Here is a 19,808-nt window from a genome sequence, read left to right on the forward strand (position 1 = left end):
ATAGGGCTGAAGTGGGTAATGTATTTGTAATAATAATCCAAATCTACAAAGTAACTAGTATCTAAAGTTTTCAAATAATTGTAGTGGAGCAAAAGTACAAAATGTGTACATTTGGAGTACAAGTAAAAGTATTGGAAATGTGAAATACTCAAGTAAAGTAAAAAAAAATACCTCAACATTGTACTTAAGTACAGTACTTGAGTACATGTACTTACTGTAGTTACTGTACACCACTGGCATTCATCAGAGATGACAGTGGGGAAATTATGTTGAAACTTGTGTAATAAAAATTGTAATGCGACATAATACATTTTCATATTTGGCTCGGCCCATCTCTTCACCTCTCTACCGACAGGTAATGCCGAGCCACACAACCAATCCTGGAGATGCCGAAGAGAAGAGACATTCTTGCCATCGTGTTGATCGTGCTACCGTGGACGCTGCTCATCACCGTTTGGCACCAAAGTGCTATCGCCCCCCTCCTCGCCATCCGCAAGGGTATGCATGCATGCCACACTCCATGCAAAACTGTGATTGGCTTTTCCGCAGGGGTCTTCAACAGGGGGTCCGGGACCCCTAGGGGGTCCTCAGAGTTACTACAGGGGGGCCGCCAAAATCCTTGAGTGATAGGATCATGTTTTTTACATTAACCACTTGAACCCTATAGCATCCCTATTCTGAGTGGAACATTATCTACAAGCTCACAACGCCTCGCGCTGCGAGGCGTTGTGAGCTTGTAGATCGGCTATTTTTGGCAAAGAGGTTTGGTGTAGAGGGAAAAAAAGAGCATACTAAGTATTGACGGATCAAGTGGTTACTATATGTCTGAAAATACACAATAATCCAACATACCCTGATGATAGTGCTGTCACAGTCCATGTAACTGTGTCAGAAATCTATGAAAGTGTTTAATCTGCAACGCAATTTTATTAGTGGGAGGCCCCCCTGCTTCATCTCTCTCTCAGCTAAGGGGTCCTTAGCCTGAAAACGTTGAAGACCCCTGCTTTACTGAAGGGGCCACTGCAGCAGTATAGCACTTTTAATTGCATGCATGTAGGCCTGTCACAGTTATTACATAATCGTCTAATCGCAATTACTTGAGATAATCGCAATGATTTTTTGCAAAATGGTAAGAATCGTTTCCATTTTGAAAAATGTTGAAACATTTTCAAATATTACAAAAAAAGCAGAAATAGCAGAGTTACGCGTTGTAAGCTTGTAGATCAACTATTTCTGCTATTTATTAACTTGAAATTATTACCTATGTCAGTAATTTCCTTGAATATTTAAACCCTCATATCTGCCCTGTGCAATTTTTTAGTACAAATCCTAAAAGGCAAACAGAAATGACATTTGTTGTGTTCCAATGTTCCAACGCCAAACACACAATTAAATCGTTGATCGCGATTATTTGAGTGACAATTAATCGTCCACTTAAATGTGTAATGGTGACAGCCCTGCATGCATGTTGCTGCTGGCCTTTCATTTTCCCCTCAAACCTGATTTAAAAAAAAGGTCCCAACGAGTTGCATCACAAGCTTGTAGATGGGCTATTTTCGGCAGAGTATAGATAACGAATACGAGGAATAAAGGTTTCGCTCTCTTTTAAAGGATGACGGATTATGAGAGATTATGCTTTTCTACTCTGTATTACAACAACATGTCTACAGTATTAATACATGATGCTGTATATGATACTGTCGGGCAGAAACCAGCTATCTCCATTTTTCCACTTTATTTTTATTTTTTATAAATCAGTGCTATTACCACCTTGTACGTCTGTGTGTGGGTTTTACAAATATTGAACCAATGAAAAGTATTAACAAAGCGCTTCTGACTAAACCTCCTAACCCCATTGGATCCTCAAACTGTCAGTCAAACCACCTAACTCCACTTGAGCTGTATTTGGGTGAATATATAAGGACACATTCAAGTATCTGACAAAAAAGTCACCGTACCAACTATGATGAGGCAGTATTGGTGGGAAAAGTATTACATTTTTTTTACTTCAGTAAAAGTATCAATACTGCAATGTAGAAATACTCTGTTACAAGTACAATTCCGGAATTCAAAATTGACTTAAGTAAAAGTACAAAAGTATTGGTATCAAAATGTACTTAAAGTGCCAAAAGTAAAAGTACTCATTATGCAGAATGTCCAATTTCACAAGTTTTCAAATGTATAACAATGTATAAACAATCTTTTGAAAATAGCAGATCTACAAGCTCACAATGCGTCGCGATGCGACGCATTGTGAGCTTGTAGATCTGCTATTTTCAAATGGTCGAAACTGAATATAGGGCTGAAGTGGTCAATGTATGTTTTGTAATAATAATCTAAATCTACTAATAAAGTAACTAGTAACTAAAGTTTTCAAATAATTGTAGTGGAGTAAAAGCACAATATTTGCCTCTGAGATGTAGTGGAGGGGTAGAAGTAAAAGTATTGGAAATTGGAAATACTCCAGTAAAGTAAAAAAAATAAACTCAAAATTGTACTTAAGTACAGCACTTGAGTAAATTTACTTAGTTACTTTACACCACTAAGTATTGTGTTGTTCTAAAAACATGTTTTTTGTTTTCATTTCCTGTAAAGTTAATATTTTGGACAGAACTGGTTTCTGAGATACTGTATGCAGGATAATGGCATGGGGCTTCTTCAATGACTGCCAACGTATCACGCATGGAGTGGGCCCTTGAAACCTCACACACCACTTCAGGTTTATACAGTGCAACAGGCTGTTCGTTTAGAGGGCCTTAAGCTCCATTTACACCAAAACAAAGCTAATTAATGTTCATGCTTCTCTTGTGTGTGAATGGAACTTTAGTCACAAAGACCATCACCCTCATCAGATCTCAATAACCCTTGCTCACAGTTAATGAAACGGCTGCAGTATGGACAGTCTGAATGCAGGATAAGGTTACAACCTTATCTCATAAACATTCAATTAACAGGGTAATGATCTTTTGTTATTACATTTACATAATTTGAGTTATTACGTTATTATGGGAGAACATCATTCTGCATATTGTCGCTGTGTAAGTACCAAAAGTAAAAGTACTAAAATGTTTGAAAATGGCAGATCTGCAAGCTCACAACACGTCGCATCGAGCTTATACATCGGCTATTTTCAAATAGCCAATGTATAAAATAGGGCTGATTGATTGATTGATGTACTTTTATTTAGCAAGACAAGAGAATCACAGTACATGGAAGTACAAATTCACAATACAAGGTCTACTAAACTGGAAGACTCATTAAGCACGCAGCTTGTTTAAGATGAGAACCCCATGCACACAAATCATGATGACATATAAGAGACAGACAGATATACACACTACTATACAGAATGTCATACAATCAGCTTTCAGGTTACTAGTATGAAGAGAGAAAAAAATATATATACAAAAGAAGAAAATGAAAGAGGGGGGGGGTAGGTTAAGACTTAGACAGGGGCCATTTTCGAATTGCAGCCTCCTGAAGGTGTATCTTTAGGGCAGTTTTGAAAGTGAGTAGGGTTTTACACTCCTTTACTCCTTTTGGTAGGGCATTCCACATTTTTGATGAATAGCATGAGAACGAGTTCATTCCCTTAGTTGAGCCAAATCTGGGTTGAACATGATTTGTGGAGCTGCCTCTGGTGTTATGATCATGGACTTCATTAACATTTTGGAAGTATTTTGACAAATACAGGGGGATCCCAATGTTGTGGTGTATCTTGAAGACCAGGCCCATAGCAAGTTGCTCAACCCTAAGCCATCCAATCCTAGCAAAATGAGCAGGGGTTAGATGGGTTTTGTGATTGAGGCCAAGAAGTAGCCTTACAAGTTTGTTTTGGGATGTTTGGAGCCTTGTTTTTAAGGCCTTGGAGGTGTTGTGATACCATGAAGTGCATGCATAATCATAATGACCTTGAATGAGGGCCCCTGCAAGTATCTTCGGAGTATTCTTACTGACTAGACGATCAATCCTCCACAAATAGCGTGTTGTTTGGTTGACATTTTTGATCACTTTTTCGGCGATTTTGTTACCAGAGAGGTTTGCCTCCAAGATGGAGCCCATGTAGGTAATTTCATCCTTTCTTTTGATGACATCATCATCACCCACTTTGATCGTGAAACTCTCTGCCTTGCTAAGGTTAGGACTGGACCCAAAGAGGATGGATTCAGTTTTACCCAGGTGTAATGAAAGTTTGTTGTCAGAGAGCCAGATGCAGATCTTGTTGAGTTCAGAGCTGAGAGTTTTCTCAACCTGCAGCCTGTCCATGTCCGAGACTAGCAGGGCCGAGTCATCTGCGAACAGGAACAGTTTGCTGTCGCAGGCTGAAGACATATCATTCACATATATCAGGAACAGTAAAGGTCCTAGTATACTGAAGTGGTTAATGTATGTTTTATAATGTAATAATTTATATCTGCAAAGTAACTAGTAACTAAAGTTTTCAAATAATTGTAGTGGAGTAAAAGTACAATATTTGCCTCTGAGATGTAGTGGAGTAGAAGTAAAAGTATAGACAATTGGAAATACTGAAGTAAAGTACAAATACAGTACCTCAACATTTTACTTAAGTACAGTACTACTTTCCACCACTGGCAGCTAAGTCCACCCCCTATCCCCTGCGTGGCACACAGCGCTCAGAGCTGCTGCAGAGCAGAAGATAAACATACTTTAACGAGGCAGGTTTTTTTTTCTCCCCGTAGGCTAGTCTGTTAAAAGTAACTATGCAGTGTACCTGTTTATCAAACTTAGCACTGACGCTAATGTTATGAAAATAATTAATGCGTGCTTGATTCGGGTTTAGCACCCAGGAGTGCGCACATAATTTGGCGCTTATTGGTTGTGATGCATTGTGAGCTTGGAGATCCATTGTCAGCTGTTCTTAGCAATGATGGACAAAACCTCCTAACTCCACTTGAGCTGGATTTGGGTAAAGTGGTGATAATATAATGACACATGCAAGTATCTAACAATATATAAAGTCACAATACCAACTTTGATGAGTCAGTATTGCTTTGTTTTAAAAATATAAGGTTTTCTTCATTTCCTGATAAATGTATATTTAGTTTTTTCATTCCCTGAAAAATGAAAATGTTCTGCCCGACAGCAGAGATATAACTGAACTACTGTATATTCATGTAAAGTGTGTTGTAATAATTAAACCTGTGAAATATAAACTATATTATACATATTGTGTATATGTCACAATGTAACATCTTTATAACATTGAATTGTCTTATGCCATTTGTTCTCTAATATCTCTGCCCGCCAAGATTAGCCTACAACGAACGATTGGCCTTTACACTTTGTCTATGTTGCTCATTAGCATCGCATCCACACCTGAACCATTAACACACTGTGTGGACTCTATTTCGAGCTTGTGCTTTGAGAGAAGCTTAAACACACAAAGCAGCATTATGGCATGCATCAGTGCAGTATCTCACTCATCTCTTGTCCATTTCACAAATTTTCTTAACTACCCACCACCTCGGTTACTCAAAAGGGAATGCAAATCAATTTCATAGCTCCCTTAAATTGCCTCTCTCATCAGTCACTCGCTCGCACGCACGCATGCGCGCGCACACACACACACACACACGCACGCACACGCACACAACCCCCGTTCACCACAACAAGAGACTGCAAACCAGTGTGAATTGTCAGTAAGCTGCACCGTGTACAAAACCAAATGGGAGAGACAGTAAATCAATAGGACTGTTTTCCTCCTATATATAACCTTTGAAGTGGAATTTAAGTGGAATAACAAACAAAAACGGGGGTTTACACAAATGACCCACAGGCGGTTTCTTGTTTAAACCGGCTTATTGGCGGGGTTTATCTGAACAATTAAGATAGAGCAAATTGTTAATCACAGATTAGCATGTCACAATTGTCTACTTTCTTTATGACGGGGCTAATGTTTTGGCACTTAACTATCTGTATTGTCCTCAGGTAGACCGCCTCCATCTGCTAATAAAAAAAGTATTTGTTTTTTTAGCTCCTCTTAACCCATTTAGACCGGGAAAGCATCTTGTGTCGTTTTAGATTTCTTTGGCAATTCGAAAAATAGCAGATCTACAAGCTCATAGCGCGGCACTGAGTGCCACGCTATGAGCTTGTAGATCTGCTATTTTGGGGGGAAACCGTGAAATTTTTAATAACTCCGATCTGTGCTTCTGGGGGTCCCTGGAACAAAATATTTTGAGATGGGGGTCCGCGTTCAAATACATGTAATTTTGGGGGTCCTTGACATGGAAAAGTTGGAGCAACACTGATATAGCAACTTACCGTTAGGATTTAGAAAACATTTTTAGATTTGTATTTGGCCGCCGACCCCCATATCAAAATGTTTTGTTCCAGGGACCCCCCCCCCCCCACCAGAAGCAAATATTTGAGTTACAAATGTTTGCTTTAAAAAATAAATATTGAAAGATTTGCACAAATGTTCAAATTTTTTTGAAAAATAGCGGATCTACAAGTATATCTGATATTTTTTGAATAGCCAAAGAAATCTAAAACGACACAAGATGCTTTCCCGGTCTTAATGGGTTAAAATGAGAAGCTTGAGGTTTTTGGCAGTGTTCGTAGCTGGCAGCCTACGTCTAACATCTGGCCATCAGCAGATTGTGTCAATCTGTGGCACAGAAAAATCGTCTTTATGTTTGAGGTGCAAATGGCGCTCAAGCAGAGCGGTGATAAAGATTGCCATTAGGCAGTGACACAATGAGGGGAGAAATTAGCAACCTTAATGATTCTATAATTATTCGATCCATCATAGCAGCCTATTGGGGCCACTGATTCATACAATTTACTATAGGGGTGAACCAGGCGGGTATGCCGCCACCATTTGCACCTGATTAGCTATTGTTAACTCTCCAACCTTAAAGTAAAGTTAAGTTATTTGTGCTTTACTTTACAACACACTGCCCAAACTTGAATGTTAACCTCAGTTTGCCTCTGTGAGATTTACTGTGACTCACCACTGTGACTCCATTCTCTCCTCCATAACATACACTGTCTTTCTTGTCATTTTCATTGCCTTAAAGAAGAATTAAAGGAGAGTTTTACGGATAAAGAAATCCGATAAAGAAAACAAAAAGAAAAAGCAAAGAAAATCAACTGTTTTATAATGAAAATAAGAAAGAAAGAAAAACACTTAAAACTGCTGCTGTGTGTGTGTAAAATCATGCAGTACATCGCTACACCCATGTATAAGTACAGTACAGTAAATGCTAGGGAGATTTTCACTGGGCTTGCTTTGCGATTTGATGTAGGCTAATACCCTGGAATACGTAAAGTTGTAAAATTAAGTATGAGGCACATACTGTTGAGTGTTACATGGTTCAACACAGCAAACAATTAATGAAAACACACTGTATTGGACTAATGCAAATGGACATGCAGGATAGGCATTAGGGCTGTGCGGTAATTGAAAATTTATCATCATCACAGTATCGAGGTATAAAGGAGGTTTTTGTTTAAATTAGAAGAAAATGTTTTAAGCGGAGCAGTGAGAAACTGAATTGCTAAGTTGATATAGGCTAATTGTCAATAGTAGCTGTATATCCAGGTGCAATGTTTTCAGTTAAACCATGTTGTTGGAATGGAAATATACAGTAATCCATTCATTTTTTCTTCTTTTTCCTCCCCCAGTGTGTGCATACAATACACTGTCATTGTCTGGGTTCTATGTTAGCAGAAAACACTAAGGCAGAAAGACATTAAAACTGTATACTTCAGTATTTGTTTACTAATCGCGAGTCATATCATCATCGCATATTGCATGTTTTCTCGATAGTGCAGAGCCCTAAGAGGCATCATCACCATCACCCCCCCCCCCCCCCCCGAACCCTGTGCCCCATCATGTCTCTGTCCATCCAGCTAGCTTGTGTTGTGTCCTCTCACAGTGCCAATGCTTTCGCTTTTTGCAGCCTGTCACCACCTAGTAAAAGAGCTCTTTATCATACCAGAGAGGCTTGCAGTCCACCGACACCGGCTCTCAGGTACACTTTACACCCCCCATTGGGTTTGAGTCACCTGAGGAAAAAACAAATACAGCGGGTCAGGCCCAGGGGTGGGTTAACGCCGTATATACATGTGTGTTTCTCACACAGATGACGGTGGCGATGGCAAGAAGGAGGCGGGGGGCGGCCTGACGCAGGACTCCAAGGAGTACTGCTCCTCGTCCTCGGACAAGGACATCGTGGAGGTAATATAATAAACTTTATTTACGTAGCACCTTTTTAAGCAATGTTACAAAGTGCTTAACAACTTCAAATCAAACAGTGAATCATAGATCATCAACAATTACAGCAACAAGAACAAACACACAACAACAGTATCAGTGAGTATAGATGCACCAAATTATGCAGTTAGGAGGTTCCTTTCTATAGAAATGGGTTTTAATTTGGATTTAAAAATGGTAATGGAAGTAGCAAACCTGAAGTCCAATGGGAGGCTGTTCCAGAGACTAAGGGCCCTGGCGGCAAAGGCCCGATCGCCCTTGGTCACCAGCCTAGAATTAGGAACTTCTAGTAGGGCCGAATCAGAGGACTTCAGGCACATGGGGTTCTAGCACATACATGGGCAACTGGCGGCCCGGGGGCCACATGCTTTTCAAATTTACTTTTCAGGATTCCAATTAAAAAATAGCAAAGAAAAATTCAAAAGCAGCAAAAATAGCCGATCTACAAGCTGAAAACGCATCGCAATGCAACGCATTTTAACCTTGTAGATCGGCCAATTTTGCTGCTGCTGCTTTTGAATGAATGTGACATAGACTGGCGAAAAAAGTTAAAATACGGAGAGACAGTACATGCAATATGGCCCTCTGGAGTGAGTGTGGAAATATAGTGGCCCTCTCCATCATCAAAGTTGCATCACCCCTGTTCTAGCAGGTCAGCTAGGTATTGTGGTGCCAGGCCATTAAGAGCTTTAAAAGTTAACAATAACATCTTAAAATCTATTCTAAAAGTTACTCGCAGCCAGTGCAGTGCAGCCAGTACCGGGGGTCATGTGCTCTGATCTCCTAGTCCCAGCAATGAGTCTGGCGGCGGCATTCTGCACCAACTGCAGGTGGTGAGGACGGAGTACGTGTACACGCGGCCCCCGCCCTGGTCCGACGTGCTGCCCACCATCCACGTCATCACGCCGACGTACAGCCGGCCCGTGCAGAAGGCCGAGCTGACGCGGCTGGCCAACACCTTCCTCCACGTGCCCAACCTGCACTGGATCCTGGTGGAGGACTCGCAGAGGCGGACGCCGCTGGTCACGCGGCTCCTCCACGACACGGGCCTCAACTACACGCACCTCAACGTGGAGACGCCGCGGAACTACAAGCTGCGGGGCGACACGCGGGACCCCCGGATCCCCCGGGGGACCATGCAGAGGAACCTGGCGCTGCGCTGGCTGCGGGAGACCTTCAACGCCAACAGCAGCCAGGCGGGCATCGTGTACTTTGCCGACGACGACAACACGTACAGCCTGGAGCTGTTTGAGGAGGTTAGTAGGTCCACACGGCAAGTGAGAATACCCTCATGATACCAGCTTGACATCTTACTGCCTTTTTAGGGTCTTATGGTTTTTAAGTGAAAGTGAATTTTATATTCACTTACACAACACCAGCAGTGGTGGAAAAAAGTACATCATTTTCTTACTTAAGTAAAAGTATCAATACTGCAATGTAGAAATTCTCTGTTACAGGTAAAAGTCCGGAATAAAAAAATGACTTGAGTAAAAGACAAAAGTATTGGCATCAAAATGCACATATAAAATGTAAGATGTACCACAAGTATAAATTACTCATTATGCAGATTGTCCCATTTCACAAGTTTTCAAATGTGTAAAAAAAGCTCACAATGTGTCGCATCACGACGCGACAAACATACATAAATCTACTTTGTATGGTTTTATATTCACATTGAATGCATTACATTTAGAGTGGGCTTTGTTAGAGTAAGATTGTAAGATGAAATAATGTGCTTTAGTAATTTATGCTAACACACGCACGCACGCACACACGCACGCACGCATGCACGCACACACACACACACACACACACACACACATGCGCGCACACACACGCACACCCAAACACACACAGACACGCACGCACGCACACACACACCCACACCCACGCACGAACGCACGTACTTGTTGAGTACAGTACTTGAGTAAATGTAAATAGTTACTTTACACCACTGTTAGTGGTCCACACAGCAGGTCAGCCTCGTTACTGTGGAAATACCCTCATGATACCAGCTTGACATATTATTGCCTTTTTAGGGTCTTATGGTTATTTTATATTCACTTAACACAACACCATCAGCCCGCGGCCATTGGAGGAGGCTAGTGGTAGCACTGGCAGTGCATAGATGACATGTGTGTGTTAGCATGCCAGTAACCTCTTGAAACGAGCACTTCATCTTTATATAATACTTATTTTCAATCAGATCAGAATATGTTCACTTATTTCAGGCCCACTGTGTACAGCATATAGTTCCAGAGGCACACGACAGCCTGCAGGCCTGTGTATTGTTTTTATATATTTATTTTCTACCATAATATGGTAGAAAATAAATAAAAGATATTTCATAAAAATAAATCTACTTTGTTACGGTTTTATATTCACATTGACTGCATTAGATTTGGAGTGGGCTTTGTTAGAGTAAGATGATATAATGTGCTTTAGTAATTTATGCTCACTCACACACACGCACACGCACACACACACACACACAGATATTCATCATACGCGACAAGCTGTCAGCACTGTTCCCATTTAGTAAACAACACTTCAGCTGCAGCAGCGACGCAGGACCTCATCAAACAGCATTGTTGGGGAGCATTAACAGTGTGCTGTTGATAAGAGGCAGAACATAATGCATGTCGCTGAGTAATTCTGTGGACGATACCCTGCAGTAGCTATTAGCTAATGCATATTCATCTAAAATGAATCATTTTGGTAACCAAATGGGGCCCAAGCCCAACGGATGGGCCACATGACTGAACTGTGGCACAGATCTACAACATGATCCCTTTTGTTAAAAAAAAAAAAACCTGCACTTAATGAAAAGTACAATTGTTGAAAACTATTTCAACTTCTAGAGCAGTGGTACAAATTTAAGTCGACGATTAATTGTCACTCAAATAATTGCGACTAACGATTTAATTGTGTGTTTGGCGTTGAACGCTGGAACATAGAGCTTCGTAATTTAAAAGATCTCAGCGAATATATGACAAATAACTGAAATATACAAAGGAATTGTTGAGATATTAAATAATTTTATACATGTAAAAATAGCAGAAATAGCTGCTCTCCAAGCTCTGCTACTTCTGCTTTTTTCATATTTGAAAATGTGTGAAAAACTTTGAACATGGATACGATTGCGATGATTATGCAAAAATAATTGCGATTATCTCAAATAATTGCGATTAGACGATTACGTAATAATTGTGACAGGCCTAGTGTGCGCGCACGCATGAATGAGACTTGTGCTTGTCTACTGTATATGCAAGACGCTGTCTTTTTTATAGGTGTATTTCTTCATGTGAATGTGTACCACCAACGGTCAAGCTATATTAGGCTAACTGATAAAGCTGTTGTGTGTGGGGTCAGTGCAGGGGATTAGAGAGGGCACACGAGTCTGAAGTGCATTGGAGCAAGACTGGGGGGACGTATGAGGAATCCAGGGGGCTCAGAAACACGTTTTTCACTTTAGTGAAAGCAATGGTGCCGGCAGCAACCCAGATAAGATTTGGCAGGATAGTTCCATTTTTAACGAGCTGTGGGTGTTAAGGGTGTTAGAGGTGGGTGTAAGAGAGAGAGCAAGGTGTGTGTGCGTGTGTGCGTGTGTGTGTGTAGTTGTGTGCATGTGCGAGACTAGCAGGTCTGGTACTACTGCTGCTTCAACCCTTGACCAATATGTTTGTGATTTTATATTTATTTTTTGTCAGCAATAATAATGTCTCAGCCCTCTCCTCCTCCTCCTCCTCCTGTCTCCTATAGTCTGTCCATATACAACTATACTGATCCCAGGACATGGCAAACTGTCCATGTTGCATCTGTGTCTAATGCCTATACTTTCTGGTAGATGTGGTGGCTCTATACTGAATAAATCAGACTATCTGCCGGCGATGTCAGGAGACTTGTCACTTCCCTATCTAGAGTAAAAATGTTAGAGTGAGTGTTCTGGCTGCTGACTCTGGTGGGAGTCTTGGAACAAGCAAAACAGTACAAAAGAAAACACCTCGTCTTCCTCTGACTGTCAAGCAATTGAAACTATAAAACCACTTGGGAGGAGATGCATGCATGCTTGTGCTGAGTTTTCCTATTTTGTGTGAAATGCATGTGCTGCGCTTGCTTGTGTGTATGTGTTTATTGTATGTATGTCTTTGCATGTAAGTGTGTGTGTGTGTGTGTGTGTGTGTGTGTGTGTGTGTGTGTGTCTCTGTCCATGTGTGTTTATGTAAACAGGTGTTCGATATACAATGTGTGTGTGTGTGTGTGTGTGTGTGTGTGTGTGTGTGTGTGTGTGTGTGTGTGTGTGTGTGTGTGTGTGTGTGTGTGTGTGTGTGTGTGTGTGTGTGTGTGTGTGTGTGTGTGTGTGTGTGTGTGTGTGTGTGTGTATGGGCACTGTGCTGCTTGCTCCATTTAGTGGATCACAGGCACACATGGGTCTACAGAGACGAGGCACCAGCAGTTCTGAAGTCAGCCAGGAGGAACAAAGGGAACAAATCCTAAAACTCTAAAAAGGGAAGGGAGGCAAACATCCAGGTGCATTAATCAATGTACGGCACCTGAAAGAGTGAGGGAGACTGGGTAATGTGCACAATGTCAGCGATGGAGACAGGGAGGTGTACTGAACTGAACTGTCTCTACACTACCACTGAGGGAGCATTCGCTCACAATTCGGATCCTTGTCCAAAGTGAAGATACAGTATTTGAACAGCTGTGTGTACACAGTATATATACTGGGGCGGCAGTGGCTCAGGGGTAGAGTGGCTGGTAGACCGGCCGGATGGAAACCGTGAGGTTCCCAGTTCGATCCTGGGCTCCCCCAGAGTTAGTGTAGAAGTGTCCTTGAGCAAGACACTGAACGCCTAATTGCTCCCGGTGAGCAGGTTGGTGCCTTGCATGGTTTCCTCCACCAACGGTGAGTGAATGTGTGTGTGAATGTAATGTGCAATCTATGTAAAGCGCTTTGGATAAAAGCGCTATATAAATGCACCCTTTATTTATATATAAATATAGTTAAATGACAGAGATGCGTTCCCGGTCTTAATGGGTTATTGTATGTACTGTATGTCTTTGCATGTAAGTGTGTGTGTGTGTCTCTGTGCATGTGTGTTTATGTAAACAGGCGTTCGATATACAATGTGGTGTGTGTGTATGAGCGCTGTGCTGCCCCCCACACACACACACACACACACACACACACACACACACACACACACACACACACACACACACACACACACACACAGTATATGTCACAGGGTGAATGGAGAACCAGGGTGATTGAAGACAGAGCGCTCGTTTTTAGGCACAGGGCTTCGGGGCGAGGCGGGGCTTTTCGAGACAGGGTTTATTAGCGAGGCTTTTTTGATTGAATATTTTATTAGGCAAAAAATGTAAAACAGCACAGTTACATTTAAAATACTTTGTCTAACTGGTCCGTTCATAAAAGTCCTTGCAGACTTGTTTCCAATGAGGGCCTTGGTATTCAATTCATAGGCTCGCGAGGAGGAGAAGGAGGACGCGGCGCTGCGAGGCGGGGGTTTATTAGGCGAGGCTCGCGAGCCTCGCGTAATAAACCGTCCTCCTTCTCCTCGAGGAGGAGGAGGAGAAGGAGAACGCGGAGAGGCAGGGCTTTGATGCGCCGACGCGGACCTGTCTTTTGTTGTTCCCCCCCACATAGCAACCAGGAAGCTACGCTAGGGGAACGCTGAACACGCGTTCACACGCACACGCTTGTCCATGACGGAGGCGCGCCGACTCAGCAGAGCTTGAGGCCGAGGAGGCGCGCGAGTGCCCGCGCTGACCGGCCGATGCTCTGCTAGTCGACACAGCGCCGTTCGAGTTGTAAACCGATAGGGACAGAATAGTTATTTTCATGGATCACTGTGTGTGTGTGTGTGTGTGTGTGTGTGTGTGTGTGTGTGTGTGTGTGTGTGTGTGTCAGGGAGAAAGTAAAACAAAAGCCAGAACACAATAAAAGTATCTTAACAGTCCTGCTTTCAATTAACCAAAAAAAGCATGAGCGCGTGTGTGTGCGCTTGTGTGTGTGTGTGTGTGTGACTGTGTGTGTGTGGTCGCGGCCATATATGTTTGTGCACAAGCCTGGCTTGTGGCTTCCTCTAGTGTTGCTTCTACAGAATTGCTGGGTGGGTGGTAAAAACGAGCGCGCCTTCTTCAATCACCCTGGTTCTCCAAACACCCTGTAACATATATACTGTAGTATAGTGGGGTAAGCAGATGGTTGTGAACACAGAGCAGAGGGAAATGGGTAAGGTGTGCAGTAAATAAGCTTTGTGGTTTGGAGAGGCAACATAAGCATTTCTTATGAAACCTTAATAATTCATGCTGCCCTTTACTGGGATGTAGTTGAACTGTGGGACGCCTGCATATTTCATGAACTATTTTAATTTCCACAATTTGCCGTGGAGTCGGTGCCCGTGCCCCCTTCACAGCAACAAAGCTCCCCATGGACAAAAGTGTGACCTAAAAAGAGCCTTAAAAGAGCACACATACCTCCCTGTTCAAATTAAGCATGAATTGCATTTGGTCACACTGGAAGCATTAGCTCGCCCCGCTTAGTTCAGTGAAGTGATGCTGGAACCAAAAGATCAGCTTGTGAAATGTCACATCCAGTAAGACACATGCTGTTCATTTACTTGTACAGTAGCCTAACGTGGAACCAAGGGGCCAGCTTCTGAGTAAATTGAGGATGTATACTATAGGAAGAGACAGTTCATATGAATGGCCTGTGGTCTCGCTGTTTCACCCCTGCTGGTGTCAGAAAGAATGACTCTCCATTCAAGCGGATACATTTTAGACTTGATTTTATGACCGTAATACACATTGTCATAAATACTATATCCAGTCGCTAGTTTAAAGTCTTCTTTCAATCACCATGATTATGCATTTTGGTAAATCCTCGTCCCATTTATTTTAAAATGTATGATAAAGTAGGGTATGCTGTAGGAGGGGCGTGGCTACCTTGTGATGATTTGATTGACAAGCTACACAACCAATAGCATTAATTCCCCACCCCCGCTCTGGTCCCAACCAATAGCATTTATTTCCGTGTTCCAGATATAGAATACGGATTTGAAATTTCTGAAAAGATAGGCTTCATTTACGGTCTGTAGAGTCTATGGGTGTAACTGCGTCCATCCTTTTTACTGTCTATGCGTGGAACGTGTAATGGACACTTCATGCAGTGATTCCATTGGCACATGTGTGTGTCGGATCTCAGCTTTCATCACAGAGCAGTGCAGATTGCTGCTTCACCCCTTGTCTCTCCTTACTGGAGGAGCAGGGACTTTAACACCTGTTCCCAGGTTGATAACAGTCAGCTGAATGTTTGCTGTGAGTATCTATCTACTGTCACCAGATGTTCTTATCCAGAGCTACTTTCAAAGTGCAAGATCCAAGTAAAGCTGCATGAACGCTGAGTCAACCAACAAACAGGGTAAAGCGGTCAAGTAAACGTTGTGCCAAGAAAACAAGCAGTGCTACCTGTAACTAGGATAACAGGCACTGCAGACATCAAACCTAGCATCTGTCTCCTTCCACTCTCCCTCCCTCTCGCCTCCTTTCTCTCCCATTTCTTTCTTTCTTCTTTTTTCTTTTTGTATGCGTTATTTCTTAGGAGAGTGTAGAGCAGCCTTTTTCATGCAAAGGACCCCTATATTGATATACATTCGGCCGCGGACCCCCATCTGAAAATGTTTTGTGCCAGGGACAAAATCATGTGCCAGGGACAAGCTCATAGCGCGGCACTCGGTGCCGCGCTATGAGCTTGTAGATCTGCTATTTTTGAATAGCCAAAGCTAAGTGGTTAAAATGATTGTGACGCTATGTTAACTAATTTAGCTGGGGAACCACTGTTACCCCCCCCCAAGGACCACTGGTGGTCCCCGGACCACTGGTTGAAAACCACTGGTGTAGAGAGACAGTGTAACAGCCCAGAATATCCCAGCCAAACTATACCCGGGGTTAAAGTGGGCTAGCTTGTTTTATACCACTATTCTGGGCTACAGTCCAGTTTATACCCCAAGGTATAAAACAGGCTATAGCCCAAAATATACCCCTCTTGCCCAGACTATACCCCCCCTTGTGTTTTTTCCTACATAAATGTCTGTATGTCAATGTCCAGAGTATTCTTTTTATTCCCCCCAGCCCCATCATAATTTGTAGAGTTTGGGTTAGGCCTGATAACTGGATCCTGTCCAGATTATACGGCCTTGTGTTTTTCATAAATAAGGTAACTTAAATGAATGATACACATGAGTAATAACCCTCTAGTCCAGACTTTAGTTTTTCAGAAATAAGGTAGAGTAACTGGAATTAATAATGTACTGGATTTAGTAGTACCTTAGTCCATATCATACTGCACCACCCTTGTGCTTTAAATAAATCTGTATTTCAATGTCCAGAGTGAAAAACACAAGGGGGTATAATCGGGACTAGAGAGATGCTACTTAATGATGTATTACTAAAATAATTATGATGTAAAAAATAAAAATAAAGACAAAAGAAGACGCACAATGAATGAACAACACAAGAGGGTTATAATCTGGGCTAGAGTGGTATATTCTGGACTAGCCTGTGTTATACCCTGGGGTACTAATGGACTAGCCAAGAATATACTCCACGGTATAAAAACAGGCTAGCCCACTTCAACGTAAAACGGTATGGTTTGGACGAGCTGTGGGTATATTTTGGGCTGCTACAACGGGAAACCAAGGGCAGAGACATGCGAGACAGAGTCAGATCCAAACTGTGGTCCTCGCTGCTCACAAGGAGAGCATGATCTGTGCACTAACTAGCTGAGCCGCCAGGCACCCTCCTCCTTTCATCTATTTCATGTTTCTCTCCCTCCTTAAAGGAGAAATCCGGACTACGTGTTTCTTACCTTTTATATGATATTATTATATCCTAGGACGAGTGGTACGGTAGAAAAAAATCATAACTCGATCCCGAGTCCACCGCAGCTAAAAACCCGAGCGTACGGTCCATGAGCTAGATCGCATATTTTTATCGCAATTCTATATTCTTTTGTTCATATCTGACGTTCATATTGACATAAAACTGTCCACAGTTTTTGTTTTAATGAGCCCCTCCGGAAGTCTCGCAAGACGAGATTTCACCCTGCATCAGCTTGTAAACACTACGGTGGCCCATTTGGGACAAAAACACTGTGGACAGTTTTATGTCAGTAAGAACGTCACATATGAACAAAAAAATATACATAAAATCGTGATAAAAATACGCAATCTAGCGCATGGACAGTACGCTCGTGTTTTTAGCTGCGGTGGACTTGGGATGGAGTTAGGATTTTTTTCTACTGTACCACTGGTCCTAGGATATAATAATATCATATCAAAGGTAAAAAAAAACAATTTCCGGAATTCTCCTTTAACTTTCTCTCATCTCTCACCTGCTCCTCTGCCTCTTGCTTCTACCTCCTTCCCCACCTTCCATCCCTCCCTCTCTCTGCCTGCATCGGCCCCCCTAAGGGCTGTTACTCGAGCCCATAAATAGTCTTGTTGGAGGTGATGGAAGAGTGCAGGGCAGAGAGAGTGAGATAGACGGAGCACTCGGGCTGATTCCCAGAGAAAGGTAATGACAGACGCCGTCAATATCCCGCACTCCATTTACCACCGCCTCTGCTGTCCGCACTACTAACAAGGCCCGAGCCTAATACTCCAGAGAGCCTTGACCACGTCTGCTCCAGGTAATTCAACTGATGTCAAGATGGATAGGCCCAAGATGTACTCATTACTTAGGCCCCACACGGCTCCCCGGTAGTTCAGTGTAGCAGATCGCTGACTATGCTCGTTAAAGGCAGGGAAAGTGGTTCAAAATGCTTTGACCAATTTTGTGTGTGGTGATGTTGTACCATAATTTAAAGGGATATTTCACTTTCAAATAAAATATAATAATAATACAAAATAGTAAAGAAAAAATCACGGCCACCTCTGACCCCTCCTTTTTCCATCTACTCCGATTTTCTTTACTTTTTTTGGCGATTTCGGGCAAATGTTTGCCTATTTTCCGCGGAATGTTCGCCTAATATGACATGCCCAGAATCGGGATGCTAGGGTTCATGTGGTTAAAGAAAATCACTTCACTATGGCTCTAGAACAGTGGTGGGGTCCAGGGACCCCTCAGGGTTCCTTGAGGGATCCAAATGGACCCTTACAGGTCTGCAACTCTGAGAGTATAATGGACTACCTTACCGTACCGGATAGATATACTATGCGTCTCCCTCTCTCCCTATATCGCCGCTGTCCGGCGGGAACCAGCTCACTCCATTTTCAGCTTTTTTTTTCATAAATCAACGCTATTGAACACCCTTTACGTCTTTGTAACCAATGAAAAGTATTATAAAGCACTTCTGACAAAACCTTCCAACTCCATTGGATCCTCAAACTGTCCGTCAAACCACACAACTCCACCTCCTCTCCCTGCTGCCCTTCCACAGCACAGCGCAGTGAGCTCTCACACAGACAGAGGAGATACTGTAACTGTAAAGGCCTTTGCAGACAGGGTGCGAAAAAAACAGAAAATATCATTTTTTAAATGAACACATGGTTCTCTATGACCTCATGCACACCGGCTCCGAATTTGACGTGCGGCAAGTGGCTGCGGCGGTGCGTTTTTTTCTCTCAATCGAACCCAGTTCGATTTGTGCGTCTTTCCGCATGTGGTTAAAAGTGCTGGTTAAATCGTACCCTGTCTGAAAAGGCCTTAATGACGCAGGGTTTTCCCCCCCGTAGTCTGTTAAAACTATGCAGTGTACCTGTTTATCAAACTAGTCATTCTATTTCTAGTGTTTAATGAGGAGAGCAATGTGACAAGAAAGGAGTTCATAGCATTTCTCTCGCTAGTTCTACTGAAACTCCAACTCTGTGAAACCCTCTTTGCAGAAGTTATTGTAATATTTAAAGTCCTGTGTATTATTGTAGGCCTATATAATAAGTGTCATGAAGCATCAGGGCATTAATTCACACGTTGTGATGCATTGTGGGCTTGGAGATTCATTGTCAGCTTAGCCCCAGCCCCCATATCTCCACGATACATTCTACGATACTTGGGGACATTTGGCCTGCACAAGTATAGCAATACAAGCATGTGGGTGCACACACACGCACACGCACACAAAAGTACATCTAAAAGTGGTGTTTCTGCATCAGATATCTGGTGTATCGTAGAGTTTGATGATAATGACTGTTGTATTTTTGATGTCCTCCATTCCTCATTATACATAAAAACATTTCTCTTGCTCTTGCCGCCAATGCTGGAGGAAAGAAATGTGATTACAGAGAGGCACACAAAACAGGGCTGCAAGAGGATCTTTTGATGATGTGAGATTAAAGGATGGGTGGGTAGGGGACTTAGATCTACAATTCTCAGCCTTTTTAACTTCAAGAACCCCCAGTTTGAATGCATTAGACCACCGACCCACATTTGATATGGATTCCTTTCATCTACGAGATCCCAATCTGCACTACACTACTGTACATGTAACCAACCATAAGGGTCCATTTGGTTCCATCTGTACACTCTGACCCATAAGGGT

The 19,808-nt window shown here is 42.4% G+C and overlaps 2 protein-coding genes across 3 annotated transcripts in view; one reads left to right on the forward strand and one right to left on the reverse strand.

The window, feature by feature from the left end:
- Positions 1 to 377: 377 nt before the first annotated feature.
- Positions 378 to 19,808, forward strand: part of LOC308085078 (galactosylgalactosylxylosylprotein 3-beta-glucuronosyltransferase 1) — a gene marked incomplete at both ends in the record, with an annotated part of 30,660 nt that continues 11,229 nt past the window's right edge. The window contains 4 exons of one of the 2 annotated variants that reach the window (XM_080428138.1): positions 378 to 498; positions 7,929 to 8,000; positions 8,112 to 8,206; positions 9,073 to 9,498. In XM_080428138.1, the coding sequence (XP_080284264.1) occupies positions 387 to 498; positions 7,929 to 8,000; positions 8,112 to 8,206; positions 9,073 to 9,498 (705 nt within the window). The remainder of the gene's footprint in view (positions 499 to 7,928; positions 8,001 to 8,111; positions 8,207 to 9,072; positions 9,499 to 19,808) is intronic. The other variant, XM_080428137.1, reaches the window with a different exon arrangement.
- The window catches only part of LOC308085069 (beta-galactosidase-1-like protein 2), a 75,197-nt gene continuing 63,284 nt past the window's right edge, over positions 7,896 to 19,808 (reverse strand). Inside the window, exon 20 of the mRNA XM_080428115.1 lies at positions 7,896 to 8,034. The gene's annotated coding sequence lies outside the window, so the exon portion shown is untranslated. The remainder of the gene's footprint in view (positions 8,035 to 19,808) is intronic.

The sequence above is a fragment of the Gymnoscopelus braueri genome (genome assembly GCF_963280865.1).
Source record: "Gymnoscopelus braueri genome assembly, chromosome: 5".
Classification (NCBI taxonomy): Eukaryota; Metazoa; Chordata; class Actinopteri; order Myctophiformes; family Myctophidae; genus Gymnoscopelus; species Gymnoscopelus braueri.